The sequence below is a fragment of the Stigmatopora argus genome, chromosome 15, assembly GCF_051989625.1.
Source record: "Stigmatopora argus isolate UIUO_Sarg chromosome 15, RoL_Sarg_1.0, whole genome shotgun sequence".
NCBI classification, from domain to species: Eukaryota; Metazoa; Chordata; class Actinopteri; order Syngnathiformes; family Syngnathidae; genus Stigmatopora; species Stigmatopora argus.
Genome location: NC_135401.1, coordinates 6,989,845 through 7,011,527, shown reverse-complemented (window position 1 = coordinate 7,011,527; position 21,683 = coordinate 6,989,845). Strand labels below are relative to the sequence as shown.

The 21,683-nt window shown below is 40.8% G+C and overlaps 2 protein-coding genes across 5 annotated transcripts in view; both read right to left on the bottom strand.

Annotated features, from left to right (window-relative positions):
• Window positions 1–3,735: 3,735 nt before the first annotated feature.
• Window positions 3,736–15,933, bottom strand: plppr3a (phospholipid phosphatase related 3a). The gene is made up of 9 exons (XM_077620909.1): window positions 15,483–15,933; window positions 13,262–13,365; window positions 12,299–12,484; window positions 11,797–11,926; window positions 10,606–10,801; window positions 9,315–9,372; window positions 8,662–8,835; window positions 7,227–8,048; window positions 3,736–6,989 (listed from the first exon to the last, which is right to left on the bottom strand). Exons 2-9 carry the CDS (start codon window positions 13,340–13,342, stop codon window positions 6,261–6,263), a joined length of 2,376 nt encoding a protein of 791 aa, XP_077477035.1. The 5' UTR covers window positions 13,343–13,365; window positions 15,483–15,933; the 3' UTR covers window positions 3,736–6,260.
• A 2,721-nt stretch (window positions 15,934–18,654) lies between these two features.
• Window positions 18,655–21,683, bottom strand: part of grin3ba (glutamate receptor, ionotropic, N-methyl-D-aspartate 3Ba) — a 74,740-nt gene continuing 71,711 nt past the window's right edge. For 2 of the 4 annotated variants that reach the window (XM_077620907.1, XM_077620908.1), the window contains exon 12: window positions 19,043–21,585. In XM_077620907.1, coding sequence (XP_077477033.1) covers window positions 20,661–21,585 — 925 coding nt within the window. In that variant the 3' untranslated portion in view covers window positions 19,043–20,660. Of the gene's footprint in view, window positions 18,668–19,042; window positions 21,586–21,683 lie in introns of those variants that run through there. The other 2 variants (XR_013305166.1, XR_013305167.1) reach the window with 2 other exon arrangements.

The following is a 21,683-nucleotide window of genomic DNA, read 5'->3' as shown; positions in this document are numbered from 1 at the left end:
TTTTTAACCAAACATCAATTTGGGACAATTTATTTTTAAAAATTACACCCCTAAATAATCAGCATTTAAGAGATCTACTCAAAACAAATCAACATCGCCAAACATAAACACAAGCCCAACCTTTGATAATATGGCAAAAATGGTATAAACTACTTTATTTGCATATTTCTGATGGAAATATTAATTTTTAAGAACAATTTAGTCCTCACTGAAACAAAAATTGGCATTTTTGGTCATTTTGCTTTACATAACCTGCCTTCAGACATATAAAGTACGGTAATGTACTGGTCTTAACCCAGTCGCATGTGTAAATGCTATTTGGCAGCTTGACTAACGTGGAAAATATGAGGCATACAACAAGTGAATGTAGCAATCTGCTTCCCACTGTTCCACCTTGTCGCATCAAATTAACATTGTCTCACAGCTCTCTTCAAATGTAAAACAAAGAGTTGAAACTTTGGCCTTTACAAATTTGAATATTTGGCTCCTAAAAGGAATTTTTCGGGGCTTCGGGAGCTAAGTGAGGCGGCGGAGAAGGTTGCTATGCATTGTGCAGTGAAATTTAGGCATAGTGCGTCGGAGACGTTAGTCTCCGTGCATCATCACATGCCCTTCAGCCATTTTGAGAACCCTTGCATGAGCCACGAGTGAGATTTTTTTTCCACCCAACGAACACGACAAACATTGTTGACAGATGAGGGTCAGACGGTTTTTTTTAGCGAACGGCCGGTTGTGATGAGAAAAAGGTATTCACTGCTATTTCAAATGCGGCAGCCCTCAGGCCTAGCTCAGTACTCTCGGGTTCTTATCTCCCGCTCAGAAGCGTTGGGGAAAATGAATAAACATTAAGAAAAATGATAGAACCCAAGGAAAATAGCTGAGAGAAAATTAATGAGGGGATTGTGGATTGAGATAGGAGGACCTAGAAAAATGTTAAAATTCACAACTACTGTATACTACTTAATAAAATATAGGAATCTTTGTCGCTATTTACTTAAATAGGACATAAACAAAGCAACTGAAGTTATTTCACTCCCAAACCATAAAAACAATTGAAAAAAATATATACACATGTATATGATACACACATGTAGCGGGATGGAAACAATCACTTTCCTGTGGATAGTATTGCTTTTTTTGTTTTTTTGTTTTACAATTGCAATGGGTTGACTCATTCCGCAATCTCCCATCCATCGTGACTGAAACAGTAGGTCAAAATGGCTTGGATGTCTGTTGCTGTGAATGGTAGCTTAGTAAAAAGCTAATAAAAACAACAAACAAATATGAATATTTGTCCGATTTCATGTTGGTCATATGTCTAGGACCCTGGAAATAATGCTGAAATGGTCACTTTGGTAGCCTATTTATATCTGGCTTCTTATGAGATGTTTGCGGGTCGAGTCATGACAGACTTCCATACCAAATTCAATTTGTTAAGTGAAACACACTTCAGGGGCTGAATTTTCAACGCAAAATTACCACTTCAAACTAAAATAGCTGCCTTCTGGTGTTTTTTCAGGAATGACTTGAGTTTTTCTACATTCATAATTGGCTTGCGTGCCATATTTTACCTTGTAGGGTCAAATTCGGGGGCTGATTTTTTATATATTTTTTTAAAAACATCAATAGTAATGTGAATCATCTAAAACTCAATATTATCCTTCCTGTGCTTTTTAGGGTTTGAGTCATCATGGGCTTGCCTACCAAATTTCATATTGCTAACCGAAACAGCCTTTGGGAACTGAATTTTTAAAAGTTCCAGGGTGGCACTCCATCCACTGTAAAGTGAATAGGTGAGGCGGGGTAAGCAGTGCATGAAAGAGGTCATAAGCATAATACACACAGACACACACTACACACACAGAAATTGGAACCAATTAGTTTGCTCTGATAACTGTGGCACTGTATTACTAGGCATTGTAAAGCCTTGAGGGTATTGAAGTCAAGCAATGTAGTAGTCTTACTCATGCATGTGAAGGCCACAATTTCATTAGACAAATCAGGAGGAAGTGGTATACAACCCTTCTCCTTATAAATGTATGAGCCACCTTTTAAAACAGGCCATATCACATAAAACATATGACAGAGGATAATAACATTGGCGAGACCAACTTTCTCATTAAGTCTGCTCAATATGAACGTATCACTAATAGCTAGCTCATTATGATGGCCAATGGACAAAATAGATCCCTGGAAAACCAGCGTAGGGTGTCCCTTGCCCGTAATTGGCTGGGAGAGGCCCTTCTGAGGATGAGGTACGGAAAATGGATGAATTATTATTTGTTAAAAGATATAAATTATTTTTCCTCACCAAAATGAGGAATACTCTGGGTACTGAATTATTTTTAGTTTTGCTTGAAAATGACTGAAGGCTGACAAAACAACACGTAAACTGAATTTTGGGAGTATAATTGGTAATGTACAGTTTAATCATTGTATCCTGGAAAAATACTAATTTCCCATTTTAACTCTGCTTTTGCCTTAGTAGTACATAGAAACTCTGATGAGTCTGTTTTGTTTTTGTCCAAAGAAAGAAGTATAAAATTCAGCGTTGTGGTTTTAAATGGCCTGTTTGACTCCATCCATAAGCGCGCTTGATTTGGTAACTTAAAAATACCCTGCCAACACTTTTGGTGTGGTGTAAATCTACACAGTTTGAAATGAAACTCCTTTAAAGGGCGAGGTGCCTTACGAGATGAAGAGTGGGTCATAAAAGTCTCCCAAATGGGTCATAATGGCCAAGGACATTTATCACCTGCACTCTTGTAGCACGCAAGAGCGAGCAGCCTTTTATTCGGAGGGTAAAAGTGCACGGCGATGTTCTACGCTACTGTTGGGAACATTGCAGACAAGCAAAAATGTGATCTGAATTTCAAGAATTGCTTCAGCTCATAACACTCATGCAAGACTTGATCCCCACGCTTCTTCTTATGCTATTGTTCACAGTTTAAAAAAAACAAGAAAACGGTTTATACTAATAACGATGACTTCAGGGAGGAAAAATAAAAGCAAAAGATTTATCATTGCATGGATAAAACAACTTGAAAAGAAATGATATAAGAAAAGCCTGATATGTAATCTATATAAGAAATATGCACGTCTGTGTTCTGTGTGCTAAAAATACACAACAAATAAAGAGATGAAAGGAAAAACGAGTCGTTGCATTGATTGGAGGGACGGTAAGAAGGACGGCGGCGGCGACGACTATCACGTTTCCTCACTAGGGATTGAAAAGCGGGAAACAAAGCGAGATACGGTTCAAATGCCAATCTTCCTTTCAAGAGTATGATCGTGACAAAATCCCCCCTCCAAAAACGTTTTTTTTTCTCTATAAACCTGAAATGTTAGTCAACACACACCCCCAGACGCACACACCCCACACATCCAAGTATGAGTCATAGAGAGGCTCTCCGACCTCATCCTCAGGCCTCCGTCCTGCACACCATCTGCACTGTTGGCTCTTTTTCTTCCCAGCCCTGTGCACACACTGTTACACATGCACAAACATGTGCGTGTAAATCCGAGCATAAAACAATGAGTGAAATCTGTATGCATGAGTGGCAAAAATCCACCTGACTGATTGATGTCATGAGCCAAACAATGACACACATCCTAGTGGACACAGATGGACTGCACACAACATGGATGATTGGCTAAATAGAGATTTTGAAGTCATATCTATCTCATTTTTGTCCTGCATATATTTTAAATTGAATTTAAACCGCAAAAACATAGTTGAGCCCGATAAAAGAAGTTGTTCCGTTTTATTCAACAAGATTATTACTGTCACACATCAACACAGATAGAAAACATACCCTGTAAAAAAAAGGGCCAAAGCAATCAATGACAATAGTCGTAATGTTAAGAAAGTATTTTTTTACATTGAAAAACGGGATGTATGATGTTTAAATCACTACAAAAACGCAGCAATGGCTCGTCAAATAAGGTAAGGGTGAAGACCTGAAGAAAAACAAACGCACACGCAGCGTAGTTTGTCAGAATAAAGTAGGAAATTGGATAACATTTTAAAATTTCATTTTCTGCCATTGATGGCGACAGACCAGGCCCTTCCCGCTTCAAATGATTAGATGTCTTTCGACGTCAATGGCAGAGAATGAATTAAAATTCGAATTTTTGCACCAAATCCCACTAAATAAATCCCAGCGAAAAGAGCCTCACATGTAACGCCATACAAAATGTTTGCCATTCATACTTACTTGTACAAAATGGCTTTTGGGGATACTTAAAAAATGGTTCCACTGTTTATGAAAATATCAAAAATTAAAGCACTTGGCAACAGATGTTGGATGAAAAAACTTTCGCGAAAGAGTTGACTTTGTACAAGGAAGTAGAAACCCAAAGAGAGGTTACTTAGTCAATTAATCATTATTTTCTAGATAATGCATTAGCACACTAAACAGGCAATATTCTGTTTTTAAAACCAAATCATGTTGATGTTTTAAATATTTCGCTTTACTGTAAGTTCACAAATAAAGAATCTTTCTTTGATACGTTTGTCTGGATGAAGTGTGAAAGTCTAAAGTCCAAGTACACATTAAAATGGATTCATCCAGATTCTTAATGAGTAGATTTGGAAGAATTCATAAATGACACAAATACATTTACACATCATTTTAGTTATTGGCATTTTGATCTCCAAGTCCAGCGACTGGAATTATGCTTTGTAATAAATATGTTGAAAAATATTGTGCTCTGATTTTTAGTTCAGTACTCAGGTCTGGGGTTCAGGTTTACATCTTGGATTTATGGTTTGGTGTTAGATTTCAAAGGATTAGGGAAAGAAGACAAATAGGGCTGAGGTTATGGAGTTGTGATTGTGTTTAGATTAAGATATAAAAATTAGGGGTAGGGGCAGAGGGTTACGGTCAGGATTTGGGGTTTATTGTTGTGAGTTTCAGATTTACAAAAGGGTTTGGTTAGGGTGTAGGGTTTTGGGAGCTATGGCTAGAATTTTAAGGTTGTGCTGAAGACTTAGACTGAGACTTGACCAACATTTGCCCATAAGAAAAATTCTCCTAGACCAAGTCAAGATCAAGACTTGTGGGAGTCAAGACCAAGACAGAGACCTTCACCGAGAGCAAGACTTAATTTTTCTGGAGATGAGTTTGAAACCATAACAAATCCTTCCAAAAAGTGTCATGAATTTAGACCAGTGTTTAAGTTGTCAGGATTTTAGACTTGTCCCTGTGGTCAGAGTTTAAGGGGTTGAGTAATGCTTTTCCACCTCAATTCAGGTGACAGCATTCTCACTTGAACAAGGAAACTGCACAATCAGAACAATCTTATCAGAATTGAATCCAACCAAAGCCAGTTCCCCGGTCTCATATTAGATGGGCTCAGCTTCAGTGTTTGAGTAGCATGACTCCTCTGAAGGATGTAGGCTAGCAAATTTAGGATCCTTTTGGGGCTCCACGAAACACAACAAAACCTCGAGACGGGAGCAAACAAATGTTGGCAGCCAAATAGCAGCTGCAGTTGTCTTTAGGAGTGTCGGCATTGCCTACGGTTGTTTTGTTTTCCATGTCCTTCTTCGCCCTCAGTGGGGGAACAGATTGAGCAAATCTGAGGCCTTTCTGAGTGGTATCTCCTCCTTCAGCTGCAGAAGCTTTTCTCTCCCTGGCGGCGACTAGGCGGGAATGTTTATTCTCCCCGTTTTCCCCCCTTGTGCTTGATCTCCTTTCTTTTCTTCTGTCAGCTGACAGAGAAAAACACCAAACCGCTTTAACTGAAGTGTTCCCATGGATTTTGATCGAAGATGCTATCCTGGATTGCAAGTCCTTCAAGAAAAAAAAATCAATGCCCTACACAAATTGGTCTGGCTATTTCTTCAAAGTCCAAGGAATGCGAGCTGTCCAATATAGCAGCAGTCACTGATCGCCTGTCTACTGGCCAATTGGTACTGCCGCGGTCCTTTGACTCTGCCCATCTCATGGCCTTGACATGGAATAGCGAGCCAAATGAATGAAATACAATCGTCTTTTACAGACAGGTGGAAAAAAGCCAAATTAGCCTACAACTTTCCGGAAAACGAATGTGGCATTCAGTCACAGATGATTACCATGGACCACGATGCAACAATACCGCCCAAAAACTTGAGAGCAGTTTGCTTTCATTTACAACTTCCCATCTTGGTAAAGTATGATTTTCTGTGATGCTGGTCTACGTAACAGAATTACAGAGTAAACTGGACAACAAATAAGTTTGGGTGTCATTATCTCCAAAGGTTAAGGACCATTGCACTATAGCATCCTCTCGTTCTGGAGCGCCTTGTAGTAGTGCTCTTGCTCAGCATGGCTGCGGGCCGACACGGAAGGCCGACGGGGCAGCGTGGACGAGCGGGACAGCATCTGGTCGTCCATCAGCAAGTCGGGATGAGGTGGAGGGGGGAGTACGGCCGAGCACGAGGGATGGGGAGGGGGAGGCGGTGGCATAGTGGAGTTTGGCAGTGGTGGAGGGGGTAAGGGGGAAGAGGAAGGTTGCGGGGACACCTGAGAAGGTGGGTGAGACAGGAAAGATGTGTGAGGGGGTGGCGGTGGGAGATGGGGTGACAGAGGTAGGGGAGAGGATGAGTTGGGGTGTGATGGAAGCTCTGGAGTTTCACCACCTTGCAACTCCTTTTTCATTGGGAGCGTTCGGTAGTCGCGGTACAGTGAAGCACTGTCCTGCCCCCTTAGAACACCGCGGTGCTTTTCCAAGGTTTCGCTGCTCATCAGGTTGCCACTGATGGTATTCCTCCACTCCCACGGTTTCCCGTTGGAAGCCGTCACTCGCACCACCGGGTGGTGGGGGGCGTGGGCGTCAATGGTGACGATACTACCGCTGCCAGCAATGCTGCCCGGGTTGCTGCCTGTACAGCTGTCCCGGTCGGAGGGGATACGAAAGTATGGAGACTCGGAACAGTTGGAGCCGCCGCCTGAAGAGGAGCCGCCGCCCTCTTGGTGGCTCTGTTGCTTAGACATTGCCATCACCTGCAAGGTGCCAAGAAATGTCAGAAAGACTTTCACATTGTCTTGGCATAATCTGCTGACAACAACCCTCATATTCGCACATTTTGCCAATTTCAGATCTATTTTCGGAGAAAACACCCACTAGCAAACACACCAATTGCTGTAACCAATTGCTGAGCAGTTCATCCTCTGCTGAGATAGACTGAAGCTTACCCCCAAGCAAAACAGATAGATGTGTATATCAAAACCAGACCTCACCTGAGTTACTCTTGGCTGAGCGGGTGGCTGAACAGGGTGGGTGCTGGGCACCCTGGGAGTAGACACAGCAATGGGCCCCACACTGGGCTCCTTTTGGCCACTCGCTTCGGTCAGCATCAACCACTTTGCGCGCGTCTTAGCACTCTTGGGAGATACAGGTGGTGGTCGGGAGGCCTCCTCTGGAATGTGGACCAGCGGGGGCGACACTACCATCCGAGTCCCAGGTGGCGTTGCCGTCCCCTTGTTAGCTTGCACTTTTGGATAGAGGGAGGACGGCACCCCTTGGTCACCTGCCTCTTCTCCTGTGTCTTGTGCCTCCGCCCCTCCTTCGACCTCATCCTCATCTCGGGAGCTTTGACTCCTCAGCTCCAGAGAGCGCTGCTTCCACTCTGATACCAGCTGTCGGGATCTTTGTGGGTCAAGGGGGACGTGGAACGTCATGTGGCGCTGTGAGGTGGGCGGCTCATCGGAGGGCGAGATTGGGCTGTTGCCATTGGCCACCCGGGGTAGAGTATTGCTAAATGTCACCATCGTCTCCTTGCCCATGGGCCCACGTGTGGCGAGGAGCTCCACATCAGCACTGGCTCGTTTAAGGGAAGCCAGGGAGGCTTTTTCGCGGCGAACCTTGCTGCGCGTGCCCGATCCCATGGCCACAGCCAGTTCTTCGCGGCTCTCCGACACTCGGGGTGTCTTGCGGTATAGAGAATCATGACTGCGTTGACTCAACACCCGCAGGGTGTCCTTGTGCTGCACCGACGACATTTTGGGATGAGGCAACGCATCTTCTTCGGATGCCTTGAAGTTAGCTACTGCATACACGGCCTGTAGGGAGACAGCTTCCAATGGATACTAAATATTTGCTTCTATTTCAATACGGAGTAGCAATTCCATATCTGCTTTTTTTCTAACTGACCATCATGGAATCCTTCCTAGCAACATGAAAAATCGCTAAACGGCACATTGTCTTCATTTCTTAGTGTTGATTTTTTAAAGCTTTTGATACATTTAATTAAAAAAATCAGAAAACGTCATCTGCCTCAAAACGTGACGGATAATAGGGAAAATCTGCAACTCCAATCCTTTTTTACTCCGCCCTAAACTCAAGTGTGAAATTGCTGCGGCAAATTCTTATCCGATTACCGTTTCTCTCTGTCTCTCTTGCAATAAGGATTGCTAAATATAGCTCACCGAGAGTGAAAAATAAAGGGTTGAAGAACAAAAGAGTGTGTTGGCGCACACATTAGGACAAATACAACCAAAAGCGCTTTAGCATTTCAATAGACGGCATCCTTTTAAAGCTGCCAAATGTTGGCTCGCAGTTTACTCGAAACTCTTGGTAATCTCGCTTTGAGATACGTATACTGATTTAGTAAAAGAAGTTTTTCTTATAGTACCACTGTAGCGTAACGTGCCAACGGGTTAGTTTACGACTGACCAGGTAGACGCCGATGCCTGCTCCAATCAGGTAGCCCACATAGACGTCAATGGGGTGGCTCCGATGCTGTGTGATCTGCGTTAAGCCCGCCAGGCCCGCCGCCATGCAGAAGCCGAACACAAGCAGCGGCTTCAACAACTTGGTAGAGGCACCAATGCTTGCGTTGAAGTACATCTGTGAGCAAAGCGAGACATCCAAGGCACCAAATATAGGAAATTATGTGAGATGGTGTTGCTACAATGTAAAAGAAACTATGCATTCATCTTGAGTTTTAAAAATGAATTTAAATTCAAACCAATCAAATTAACTTTAATATGTTAAAAATGAAATAGAATAAAAATGAGAATAGAGATAAATGTAAAAAAAAGCCTACACAAAATGACCAAATTAAAATAACTGGATTGCACAAAATAACCAATTTAGTAAAACCAAATGAGAATAGTTTTGCATCAAAATCATACTGTGGCTCAAATAAACCCTATGAATCACATTTAAATGTAGTAAATCTATACTAAAATGCAAATGGTTACTGATTGAAAGAATGCCAACTTGGCATAAACATGAAGATGTTTATTCAGCAGTTATGCATGGCAGAAGAGAATTCATGTTGTGTTCTGGAGAAAAAAATAAATAAATAAAAGTACTATACTTACAGAAATGTAGACGGCAGCAAAGCCAGAGAGTGTTGCATGCTGGGACGGGAATGTTTTCCTGGAAACAACGACAAAAAGACAGCTTAACAACAATAAATCAAAACTCAGGTTTTACAACACAAGTAAAAGGTGTCATTAGCATTGTCGCAGGCAGGGGAATATCATTTCAAGCAGGATTAGGCTGTTATCCGCTGCATTAGCAGTAAGCTCCATTCTTGAAATAAACCTATGCTTTTCCGTCCTCTTACAATGTAGATTTTGCACTAATGCGTACTGTAAATATTATTCTAACATGTAGGGATTCGACTATTATAGGGATTTACTTGTATAGTCTATAGCTATTACACAAATATGTACTGTGGGGTTATTGTTGGGTTAGCTGGTAAATTGTGAAATAAGTTGTTTTTGAAGGCATATATATGTATGGAACTTATGTCGTCTGTAAACATTTCGCTGATAAAATGAAACAGTGGTACAAGTATAGAATATGGAAAACTACATTTTCCCATGGCACTATACCACCACTGTCAAATTTAAGACCTGTGGGACATATCTTTAAAAAAAAATCATGAACAAAAAAACAAAATAGTACTGTTTTTCCCTCTATTTTTAATTTAAAAAAGGTAATAAATAAATGAATAAAAATGTAAAAATTAAATATTTCAAAATGTATCATTTAATAATGTTTTTCTGAAATATTTATACAAAAATGTAATATATAAAAAACATTTGCTCTCAGGACAGGATTTGGACATTCATTAGGTCAATAATATCTCTAATATCAAAACAGCTATCGATAAAGATAACTGATTAGTTATGGATTAGTCCACATGTGTCAAAATGGCGGCCCCGGGGCCAAATCTTGCCTGGTGCATCATTTTGTGTGGCCCGGGAAAGTAAATCATGAGTGCCAACTTTCTGTTTTATGATCAAATTCAAATGAAGATTATAGATGTATAGGGAATATTTCCTGTTTGCTCATTTTAAATCAATAATTGCAGATGATTTGTACAAATTTGAATGTCCAAAAATGATCTATCGATCAGCACGATTGAAAAAGCTGTCAATTTATTAATCAATTAATTTTGGCAGCCTAGTTGGAAGACATACTGGCCCTCCAGATGAAATCAAAACTACAAGGTGGCCCGCAACAAAACATGAGTTTGACACCCCTGGATTAGTCCATAAATAGTGGCAGCTGGCAAATATAATATCCCACTGAAGGAAAGCACATTTACAATGTGGCTTGTAAGAAAGATGAATTCGACAGGAACAGAAATTGTCATCCTACCTTGCCGACAGGATAGCATACTGATCTTTGCCCGCGCAGATGTCTTGCATGACATAGGCGTTGCTGTCGCACGCCACACCCGGTGCCGTGTAATTGGGCTGGCAGACGGTGAGGAAGAAAGGGGCGTGGTAGCCCGTGGCCAGCTGGATGACATCCGTCACCAGTGCCGTTGCTAGGAGACCGAACACGTGAACACCTAGGCGCAATAAAAGGAAACGGAGGGAGAGCGAAGTCAAGGTCACATCTGACTTTAGGGGCAATTTCAACCAATCAAAAGGTAGATAACAAAATAAACAAGCAGTTTCTGTTATTGTGCCACCTGAGCACACAAATAAAAACAAATTAATGAAGGCATTCAATTTCCAGTCCAAAGCGTGAAAGCGGGCCTGCAGATATTTACTACTATCAGATCACGCCTCTTTAGCACTTGGTCACCCTTCATTTAACACGTGTAATTAGTTCATTATGCCTATCCCAAAAAGTGGGTTAGGTGAGCCTCCATTAACCCCAAAGATTTCCCCAAGCATAGCTAAATATATATATATATATATATATATATATATATATATATATATATATATATATATATATATATACACATACACTCATTCATTCAATCATCAATTCAACAGAATAACAAATATTTTACTAAAATGTATCATTTATGAGAATGCTGTATATTGTATATATTAAATATGTAGTTACACAGTGATTTTAAAGTTAAGCCTTCAACTTTATAAATTAATTGAAAGTTCAAAGATCACGCACCTTAAAAAAATGGAAAAAAATGCACCTGCAACTAAAATCATTCTAAAAAAATGAATGCACAACTCTTATTAAAACGTAAAAATTACGAATATATAAAAGAAAAAAAATGGCATCCTGCATTTTTAACATGTTTTGAGCACTTTACCCTTTACTATAGAGAACTCATTTAAATACTATAAAACTGTTTTGAACGTTTAATTAATTTCTTAATGTATTTATTCAAAAATATGTATATTTTCATATTACAAGAAGGATTATTAATTTAATAAATAATATTAAACTTAGTAGTTGCCATCCAGTTAAAATAAGGAAATAAAATCACAACTGTGAATAAAAAATTACAATGACCATATCAAGGTAGTCTTTCTTCCATTTAATAAACAGAATTGATAAAATACAACATTATAAAATGAATTTACTCACCCACAAAGCGTACTGTCCTGCGCAAGAAGGAGTTGAAGCTACACCCTCCGGCATTGATGCTTCCCTCCGCCTTGGGGCAGCTTTTGAGTTTGGACTGCATGCAATACATGAGTCCTTCTCCCATCATGATCTGTGGACAAAAGCCAGGAAATAAATAACAGCCTAGTAGGTCAAATAATAAGCAGGAATAACAGTAAAACAAAAAACAGAAAAGAAAAGGCTAACATCCATTTACTGTGATTCTCAAATGATTTGTGATGGAGAGCGGCGGCTAAAATGCTATTGATGTCGGCGATCGCTTCCAATCGAGCTGATAGATGACTTTGCTGCTTCTTTCCATGCGGCTGATGGATTAACATTGTGTGTGTGTATTGACTGGGGAAGGCCGCAGTGTGTGTCTAAGTAGAACAAGTGCGATGCCACCGATTGATTGTGTATTGTGGTTAAAAGCGAAATGAAATGGGTGGATTTTTGCGCCGGTTCTACCGGGTTGAGCGCTTACCGATGCAGCAGGTCCGGCGAAGGCCAAGCTGAGCAGCATGAGCAACGGTATGAGTTCGTCGCCCGTCTCTACGTAAGGCATGGAGAGGTCGCGGTCGTAGCAGCGGAAGCCCACCACAGCCGGGGATAGGACGTCGGTCAGCTCCAGGAAGTAGAGTGACACCAGAGATGACAGCACGATGGGGAGCTATGTGGACCAGAGGGACCAAATATTATTCCAAGTACACTTGTGAGCCCTTCCGACAAAATCAGATGCTTCTTACGGCGTCAAAACGACATGGCACGTGTTTGACATTATTGAGAATAAACCTCAAGCTCAGCAACTGACGTCCATTCAAGGGTTTTAAAGTAGGGTTTTGTAAGCGTTCAAGACAGTGATTTCCAATTTGGATGTCAAGGTATGTTTTGGGGCTTTCAAATAGGGTTCTAGTCAGGATTTGGGTTTCAAAGTAGGTTTTGGACAAAAGAGGAATTCATGAGACAGACAAAGAATGAACAAGTAATAGAGACAGAGAAGCACGATTTAATGAATATGCCACCCAGCTATAAGTAGCCCTGCAAGATCATCATGATTACATTTACCAAAAAGACACACTGTGAGGTAGAGACACACCTATTTAGTGAGAGGACAGGTTTGAGGGAGAACAGAAAAGGTGAAAATTCTAAATAGGGTTCCAAACCAGGAATACGGGTTCAAAATACAAAATTAAAAGTTTCTAGTCAATGTCAAGGTTTCACATGATGGTCCCAATAGAGGATTAGGGTTTCAAAAGGTATATATGTGTTTCCTTCCTTGCAAGACTTCTAACTTCTTTCTTACCTTTCTGTTGACCTTTCATCTTCACTTTCTTGACTACCAAACTAACTAGGTAAACCTAAATACTAGTGCATACAGGTATATCTACATTTTATGTCTTCAGCAAATACTCTATACAAAGCTATCTGCACAAGCGCTTGAACGTACCTCCACAAAGTAAAAACATGGAAGCAGCGTCATGCTATCTTTAGGGGGCTTCTTCTTGGTACGGCTTTTGGGGGACGTCATCTTGGAGTGGGACCACTCGCAACCTGTTTGGAAAGAGGGACATTGTTAAGGATGCATTTCAAATGTGTGGGTGAATAATGTCAAATTCCACATGAGACAATGTCGTGTCGAGTTTTTAGCGTGTCAGCCTCACAGTTCTAAGATCCAAGGTTCAATCCCACCTTCGGACTTTTCTGTGTGGAGTTCGCATGTTCTCATGCGTGGGTTTTCTCCGGGTAAACCGGTTTCCTCCCACATGCCGAAAACATGCATGGTAGGCTGGTTGAACACTCTAAATTGCCCTTATGTGTGATTGGGTGTCTCCTTGTGCCCCGCGATTGGCTGGGCACCATTTCAGGGTGTCCCACGCTTGGTGCCCGTTGTTAGCTGGGTTTGGCTCCAGCACCCCTGCGATCCTTGAATGGATAAGTGGAATGGAAAACAAATTACTATTATTTTTTATGAATAATACATGATAAAAAATGGATTGGATGTACAATACGGCCAATGGCAGCCACTGAGCTGAATAAGTGCCCTTTTCAGGGTTACACACTAATCTTTTCTTTTTTGCTCCTTAAAAAAACTGTGACCACTGAGGAACAGATCATCCAGAAAAATAATGCCAGGATGGATGGTCTCTAGTGTGGCGGAAAAGCATCTTAGTAGGAACCAAGCCCCCTCCCTAGCCTCATTTCAGTGAACTGCCCCACTCACATAGACTTAAACCTCCCCCACACCCACCTACCCAATGTGCCTCCCGGAGAAGAGCGGCATCTTGTTTATCTCCAAAAACAGCGTTTGTTACTCTGAGGCTCTTTGCATGAGCGTGACAGCAGAATGTTGGTTGGGTGTGAATAATTTTGTTAAGGTTTGAACTTTGTTTGTGTGTGTGTGTGTGTGTGTGTGTAGGGCGGACAAAATCACAGTATGTCAATTTGCCAGACAACCCCGAAAGACGACTGACATTTATTTTAGAGACTGTCATGAGAAAAGAAGAAAAAAAATAGAAAAACCGCCCATGCAGCAATGCACTACTGAATCCCACAGTGGCATGGAAACAGGAGCTCGCAATATTTGCATGACGTAAATAGCCTTTCAAAATGTAACACAGGAAAACTCAACTCAACTGAAGAACTGTCAAAATATGCTAATAGTCACATTGTAAAGCTGATGAACAAACCAAAACAAAGATATCCTACCAGTGTTTGTTTTCATGTCATTAATATGAATTACTTATCTTTTTTTTAATATAATAAATTATATATGATAAGGTCAGCTCAAATTTTAAGAAAGTTGAATAGAAGTGTACAGTGACACCAACTCCTTAAGATTTTAATAGACCACTCAGAAGGAGGGCTGCAGATATCATCTCTGTTGTTGTTGATGAGGATTCTAACTAAAATGCATACTCCTCTGCTATTTGGTGATGGATAAGAATGAAAATTGAAAAGTATATTTTAGGAATGTTTACGCAGTAATCCTCAGACCCCAATTTTCAAAAGTCTTTACGTTTGGTCTGAAAAATTAATAGCGGCCTTATTGTTGCCTCTATGTTCTGAATTAGCCAGTAGAGGGCTCATGTGATTTTCGGGTGCGCTTATAACGGCTCAATGCTGATGACACATCTGGAGCCGGGTGATTGTAGTTGAATTTAAACTTGTAAAGCTACCAACGATCCTCACAGATCTGTTAAACAGGGAGCATGTTGTCCATTGCAAATATCAGGACTACACCTATGCAGACTGTGTTCACGAGTCAATGTGAAGCAATATATGTTTAATATATAACTCAAAAATCATTCTCCTTAAAATGTCTACCCTTCAAGGACTAATATACATTTAATGCTGATAACATTAGGTACATTATCCATTTTGCATATAAGAAATGGTTCCGCGTTAATTTGCCTGGCCTGAAAAAGATCACCACACCCTAAAAATGATCAAAAATGTGAATTTTCTTTTTGGGGTTCAAATATTGACAGATTCTCTCATTTTAATGGGGCCAATTTGACATGATTTATTACCTGGAGTGTGTTTTAATGACATAGAGAGTAAATTGCTATCACATTGGCCTCACTGATGGTTTGCTAATGAAAGACATCATGCAAGTTGCCAATGAGATGATCAATTATGGAAATGTACACACACATACGAACGCTCACCTCTATCTCGGGGGCTCCGTGAATTCACCGAGTCCCGTCGCCCCCTTCCCCCCCGGCGTGCTCTAGCGTGCTGCTCCAGTTTGGCGGCTCTCTTTGCCCGTCTGTCCCTTTATTCCATTGCCATGTCCCCCTAAAAAACAAAAAAAACAAAAAAAAATCCTTTTTGAGGTGGTTTTCTATCAACGCTTGCTGGGATGTGAGGATGGCGTAAAAAGGATGCTGATGTCCCCAAAATGTGGAGTCAAATCTTCACGTGCTTCCACTGTAGTGGTGCAGCCTGGGAGGCGGGGGGTTCCGGATCCTCCTCCTCTTCTTCTATTATCATTCAGCTGAATTCCTGGGAAATTAAATCAGGAAAGAACAAGGTAGAATCTTCATCTGAGCTATTTTTCCAGGCGAGCGTCCCGGTGTCAGTTTTATTCGGGTACGCAGTCACAAAGGCAAGCACAAGATGGGGGGGTGCAAGGGGGAGGAGAGAGTGGTGCGCCGATGGTGGGGGGAGGAGACAGTCTGCTCCACACTTCTTTTTCCATGAGACAAAGGGGGGGATTGGCGGAGAGAGGCATGGGAAGAAATAGAGGGGGGTTCAAGCGCTCATCAATGAAAACCAATGCACAGTGTATGAGCGTGCCTTTGTGAACCTGGGAAGGGCGTGTCCATGTGCTACATGGTAGAGCACGTGGACCCCTGTCCAGCAAGTCATCAGGAATGCTGATGTTAACTCATTGACTGCTCGAGATGACGGTAAACGTGCAATCCATTTGAACTGGGGGGCTGATTTCTCCCAAGCACAAATTGGATTGGTCGATTGCCGGCAATGGGAATATTAGTCATTTATCGCACAGGATAAAGATTACATGCCTGTGATCATTGGGTATTTATGATATAAATGAAGTCATTGATGTTTATAATTATGTTGTCATTAAGATACCAAGGACATTGTTTAAGCAATATTTTTGGATTGGTTGAAAAACATTCTTTTAGTCTATTATGTCATCAGCTTAAGCATTTTTGTCTTTTTTTGCAGAGGTTAAAGAATACTACATGCCTGTGATTATTGGGTATTTATAATATTCAGTTACATGTATGCCATATTTTTGATTGTTTGAAAATCACTTTTAGACTTTTGGGAAATCCTATTTTTGTGATGTTTTTAAGGAGAGTTGGGAAATTATGATTGGTCCTGATGCAACATGACAAGCCCTAAGACAGATGGATAACAATAAAAAAATCTGGTTAATGATTATTCCACAATATAATAACACAACACAATAAATACAATGTTTGGATTAAAAATACAACACAAAGCACAAACAAAGTCTGTTGCAGTAACAACAAAACATAATTTATGTGTTTTGAGTTATTTGCTAGTTTTGTTGCTAGGGAGAATTCAAAAGTTCCAACACATAGCAGCCAATTGGCTCATGGCAAAAATGTCATGAGATGTGTTTGTCTTTTTCCCAATTTGGGCCACTATATGAACACAACCACATTAGGATGAACATTGCCAAAGTGCGCATTATCACTAGTTGCTACGGAGAATTGATGGATACGAATCATGACTTCCCCATTGGCCAATGAAAAATGAAATAAAAATCAGCTAATGTCAATGCAGTCTAAGAAATATAAATCTGAAACCATCCACATGGTTGTTTTACTGTCCATCAGTGTTACAACTGGAGTGTGCAAGTGACATGTTCACACACATTCCCAGACGGGATGCTAATATCTGCACATTCCCCAGTCCCTCAAAAAAAAAATCTCCCACACCATGAATGGGGGCGCCACATTTATACAGCCTGTTTGGTTGCCAAGGAGTTTCTCTGGAAAGGAGAAGCGAGGGGGGTCTCCCTGGATTCATCCACACCTCGTACCCCCTACTCCAAGACATCCAATAAGAGACAAGCTTGGTTGGAGCAAATACACCTATAATTCATTGGATTCCTCCTGTTTGCTGAGCAGCCAAAGCAAATTAAAGACACAGGTATGAAAGATGGAGGTGGTCTCGAACGTCAATCAAAATCAGCGGTACTAATTTTGTCAAGGCAGTCTTTTGGAATTGGGGGTCATGAGAAGGTGTCCTGGGAGTGGATTTTCAGACCTGAAGTCTTTTCCTTGGAGCGCATTTGAAAAGTAATTGGTTAGCTTCTTAGTGGATGTGTGTTTAGGGGAGGTGGGCGCACATTGGGGGATTCATCATTTTGATTAAGATGATTCTCCACTGTGGCTCACACGTGTGAGCCAATTACCTTGAGGAAGCGTTCACCTCTCATAGGAAAGTAATTCTAGAAATTTCTACATAAAAAAACACAATATACAGAAATCCCCCTATAATAAGAATAACCTGATTTGTGGTGTGGTAAAACAGAACCACACAATAATTATACAATAACATCCATTCACAGTCAAGTACCTGGGTTCATATTTTCATAATTCTTCTAAAGTGCCATGATGCAAGAGCACACTTAAAGTCTCGATTTATCGCATCATCACTGCACCATTGTCATGATTTTCGGATGAATACATTTTTTTGGGGGTGGACACGTTGACACTCTGTGGTAAGAATCTGTTATTACAACTGAATTGTAACCTCAGAATCAACATTTGATTTATGGCTTATTATTATTTTAAATAAACAAAAATTGCTTTATAATGGCATGAATATCAAGCTATAAATATCAAAATACAAGCACTCCATAAATACAATCAAAAATGCAGTTTTATCCATGTAAAAAAGGAGGGTAAAAATGGATGATTCATATCCCAACACTAAAATGGGCTGTCATTAGGGGTCTGTGTAAACAATCTTCTGTCCCAGTATAAGAAAATATATTAAACTATGTACCGTTAGAATAGTGCCGACATTGGCATAATTTGCATTCCCCAACCAGCAATATGAGCCCTTGCCTTAGCAGCATAGATAATTTTTAACAAGCCTCATATTGACACAATGGACATTGCATTCATTTGAAGGATCATGTGATTTTGTGTCTACATGTCTTAAATGTGATACAAACATTACCTTTCAAACATTACAGTACGAAAACATGTACACACCTTTCAGATTTGTGGTCCCCAGACTGCAAAAGGTTCAAATAATGTAAAATGATAAGAATAAAAATGCATACTCACCCAAGTGATGAATACCTGTCAACACAGATGGTCCAACAGACACGCTTTTGCCCCTGCAATCATATTATAAATCACCTTATTTGGAGTCACCAATTTTTGTACCCTTTGATACGATTCTGTAAAGTAATTTCTTAAATCCCCACATGACATCAAATAACAAAATGCATTATGTATTTCATCTCTCAGGGTCTACTGCTTTGTGGTCTCCAGATCCCAATAATGTACAAACACATGGAGGTCATTTGTGGTTACCGACAGTATACATTTCATCTTCCTAAACTAGAAATTTGATTTCATATCTGTAAGATGCATGTAATAAAGTTTACGGCTAAAAAGTCAGATGTAATGCAAATCTTGTATGTATATAAATGTTTATTTCAAAACATGGAATGGTCCATTTCATAAAATCTCCATAAATGTGGTTACAATTTGTCTATAATTAGATGGATGAAAAGTATTTGATGTCAACATTTTAGTATTACACGCGTTTGTCCTTGAATGTAAAATATGTTGTCATCCTTTTCTTTTGTGAGATTCACTGTTTTTTTCTCCATGTTTAAGCATGTTCCATTCAGATCCAAATATAGAAGTGGTAGTACTGAAGAAGTATTGGACATAATCAGCTTAAAATGTACTGAAATGCTGGAAGGAATCCACAAAGGCGTTTAGATATCTCACTTGTTTTTTTTCCTTTAAAAAATAGATTGCTTCATCTTCTTCTCAGTCATTTTGCAGGAAGTCCATAGCCGCGGGAAGAAGGACAGGGGCACCATCTTCTGCTCAAATAGAGAATTGAATGACAATATGGTACTGAATTACATTTCAAAGCTTGGAAATATAGCTGATGATGATGATAATAATACATTCCATTTTTGTTCTTAATACAAAAAATAATCCAAAACATACTCTTGGACATCTGTGGCCTCTTGGAACATTCTACAAAATGAGGGTAACACATACTATATATATATATATATATAGGTATTTTTAATAGAATAAAACAAAAAAATAATAGTATTTTAGACTAAAAAAATGACTTTTATCCATTATAAATCATAAATATTCTTTGAATTCATCTACCATTTAACCTAAAATATAAGAATCTTTTTACATGTAAAACAAAAAATTAAATCTCTAACAAAGTATTAAATAAATACAGAATACAAAATAGGCCCTGCTTAAAAGTATTTTTTTTCATGCATGGCAATCTTAAAAATGGAAGTTTTTGGCAGTTTTAGTTGGTAATTCAAAACCTTTCATTAGAAAGTAAATTTAATTTACCTACCAAATGAAGTTTGGTGCGAATTCTGAAAAGTTGATGTGAAGATGTGAATTTGAAATGGTATTCTTTGAATAAAAAAATAAATAAACTTTGTATGAATGGTTGTATATTTGGGCAAGAAATGTTGAATGAGTTGGAAACAATGAAAATAAAATGCATGGGTGGTTGTAAATGTACAATTAGAGTAATGAGGGAATTTTTGTAATGCAAATAAAGTTTAAAATGAGCTTACCATTTTTAGTATGAAAGACGATAATGATGAACTTTTTTGATGGTGGTCTCATTGGAAAAGAACAGATCAGTTTGGGCTGAAAAGTATGAAATTATAGAATGTGAACACTTTTGAAAGGCGAAAAATAATAGCCAAGGTGGTATGATTTTTAGTAGAAGGGTTAAAATTGGATGAGATTGTTGAAGTGCTTCTAGCATTCACACATTTCTATAACCGTTCCAATTATTCAATCATTCAAATTGAGGGATGAATAAGAATGAATATCAAATTTAAGTCATTGGGTTTGAAATGGAACGTATTCTCACTTGTAATCACCAAAAAGGGATTATTAATTTGATTTTAGTACTTCAAGTGTGCTCTTGCTGATGTGCTTCTCAAAGCCACTGGAGAAATGGGGTGTATCATATTAAGATTTTTTTTCCCTCTCTATGATGAAGACAATGAGCCTGTTGTATTTTGTCCCAGGAATATTGATGTCTTCCCGCGGCTAAGCACTCATTTTTTTCCTGGCCTGAAATGAAGTCAAATGAAGTCAAGTCCCGCTCCCCGCGTCCGATTGGCTGGCTCTTGTCCTCTCCAAAGTGCTGAGAACACGTGTTAGGCTGGCTTTCTGCCGATCAAGACTCAACGTGTTCCGAGCCGATTGGTTGGCGCCGGTCTGGCCGAGCCGACTCCTGTCCAAGCTGGCGGAGGTAGCGGCGTGCGACTGGGTGCTCCATTCTTCCGTTGCGGTGGGGACCGTGCGTAACTGGGGGGCACACCCTCTCTCCAGGCTTTCCACCGTGTTCACTTGACCGCTTCTTCCGAAGGAGGTGTTCCCAGGAACGGCTTGGTGAGGCTGGTTGTTGAGGGTTTGGCTGGTTCTGTCGGGCTGAGCGCCGCTGCTCTTGTCGGTGTTGATAGTTTGGACCTGCAACCGGTCCCGTTCCCTATCTAAACTGGTGTCTCGGCGCACCGCCCCACTGCGCTCCCTCTGCAGGCTTGTCTGGATCTCGGCCCTCCTGGCAAGAGCCTCCCTCAACTGATTTCGGAAGATCTCAATCTTTTCCTGGAGCTCTTGGAGCTCCCCTTCCCAAAGGCCGGTCTGGCCTCCCCTCGTCCCCAGAGGGGAGAGCACCAAACCCGATGACGCAAGCGCAGAAGCAGGCCCCCCGTTGGCTTGGAAGCTCAAATGCCCTAGGTTGGGGAGACCCAAGCCGCCGAGGCCCAAGCCGGGGCGGCCCACCATGCCGGGGCGCCCCCGCACCGAGGCCGTGTGGGTGCGTAGCCGGTAGCTGTGGAGGGTGTCCAGGTCGAAGTGGACCCTCTTCTCTTTCGGCTCGTGAGACGGGGATGAGGAGCTACCGCTGTTTGCCGCCGAGCCGGAGGCGGGGAGAGATTTGGTGGGGGACGGCGGGGGAGGTTGCTGATGCTGCTTCCTGTGAAGGCTGCAGTTCTCCGAGATGCAAGAAGAGGCGCTAGCAGACAACAGGAGGCGAGCGAGTTAGGTACACGGCATCTATTCCAATCAGAAACGCACGCGGTCCCTACTGTGAAACAAGGACTAGGGCAAAGA

Bases quoted from the DNA above. Each gene is read 5' to 3' on its own strand.
- plppr3a (XM_077620909.1), bottom strand. From the start codon at position 13,342: ATGACGTCCCCCAAAAGCCGTACCAAGAAGAAGCCCCCTAAAGATAGC. The intron at 11,927-12,298 runs GTAAGCGCTCAA...TTTTGTCCACAG, and splicing joins TCGCCGGACCTGCTGCATCG to ATCATGATGGGAGAAGGACT. The intron at 10,802-11,796 runs GTGAGTAAATTC...TATTGCGCCTAG, and splicing joins CAGGACAGTACGCTTTGTGG to GTGTTCACGTGTTCGGTCTC.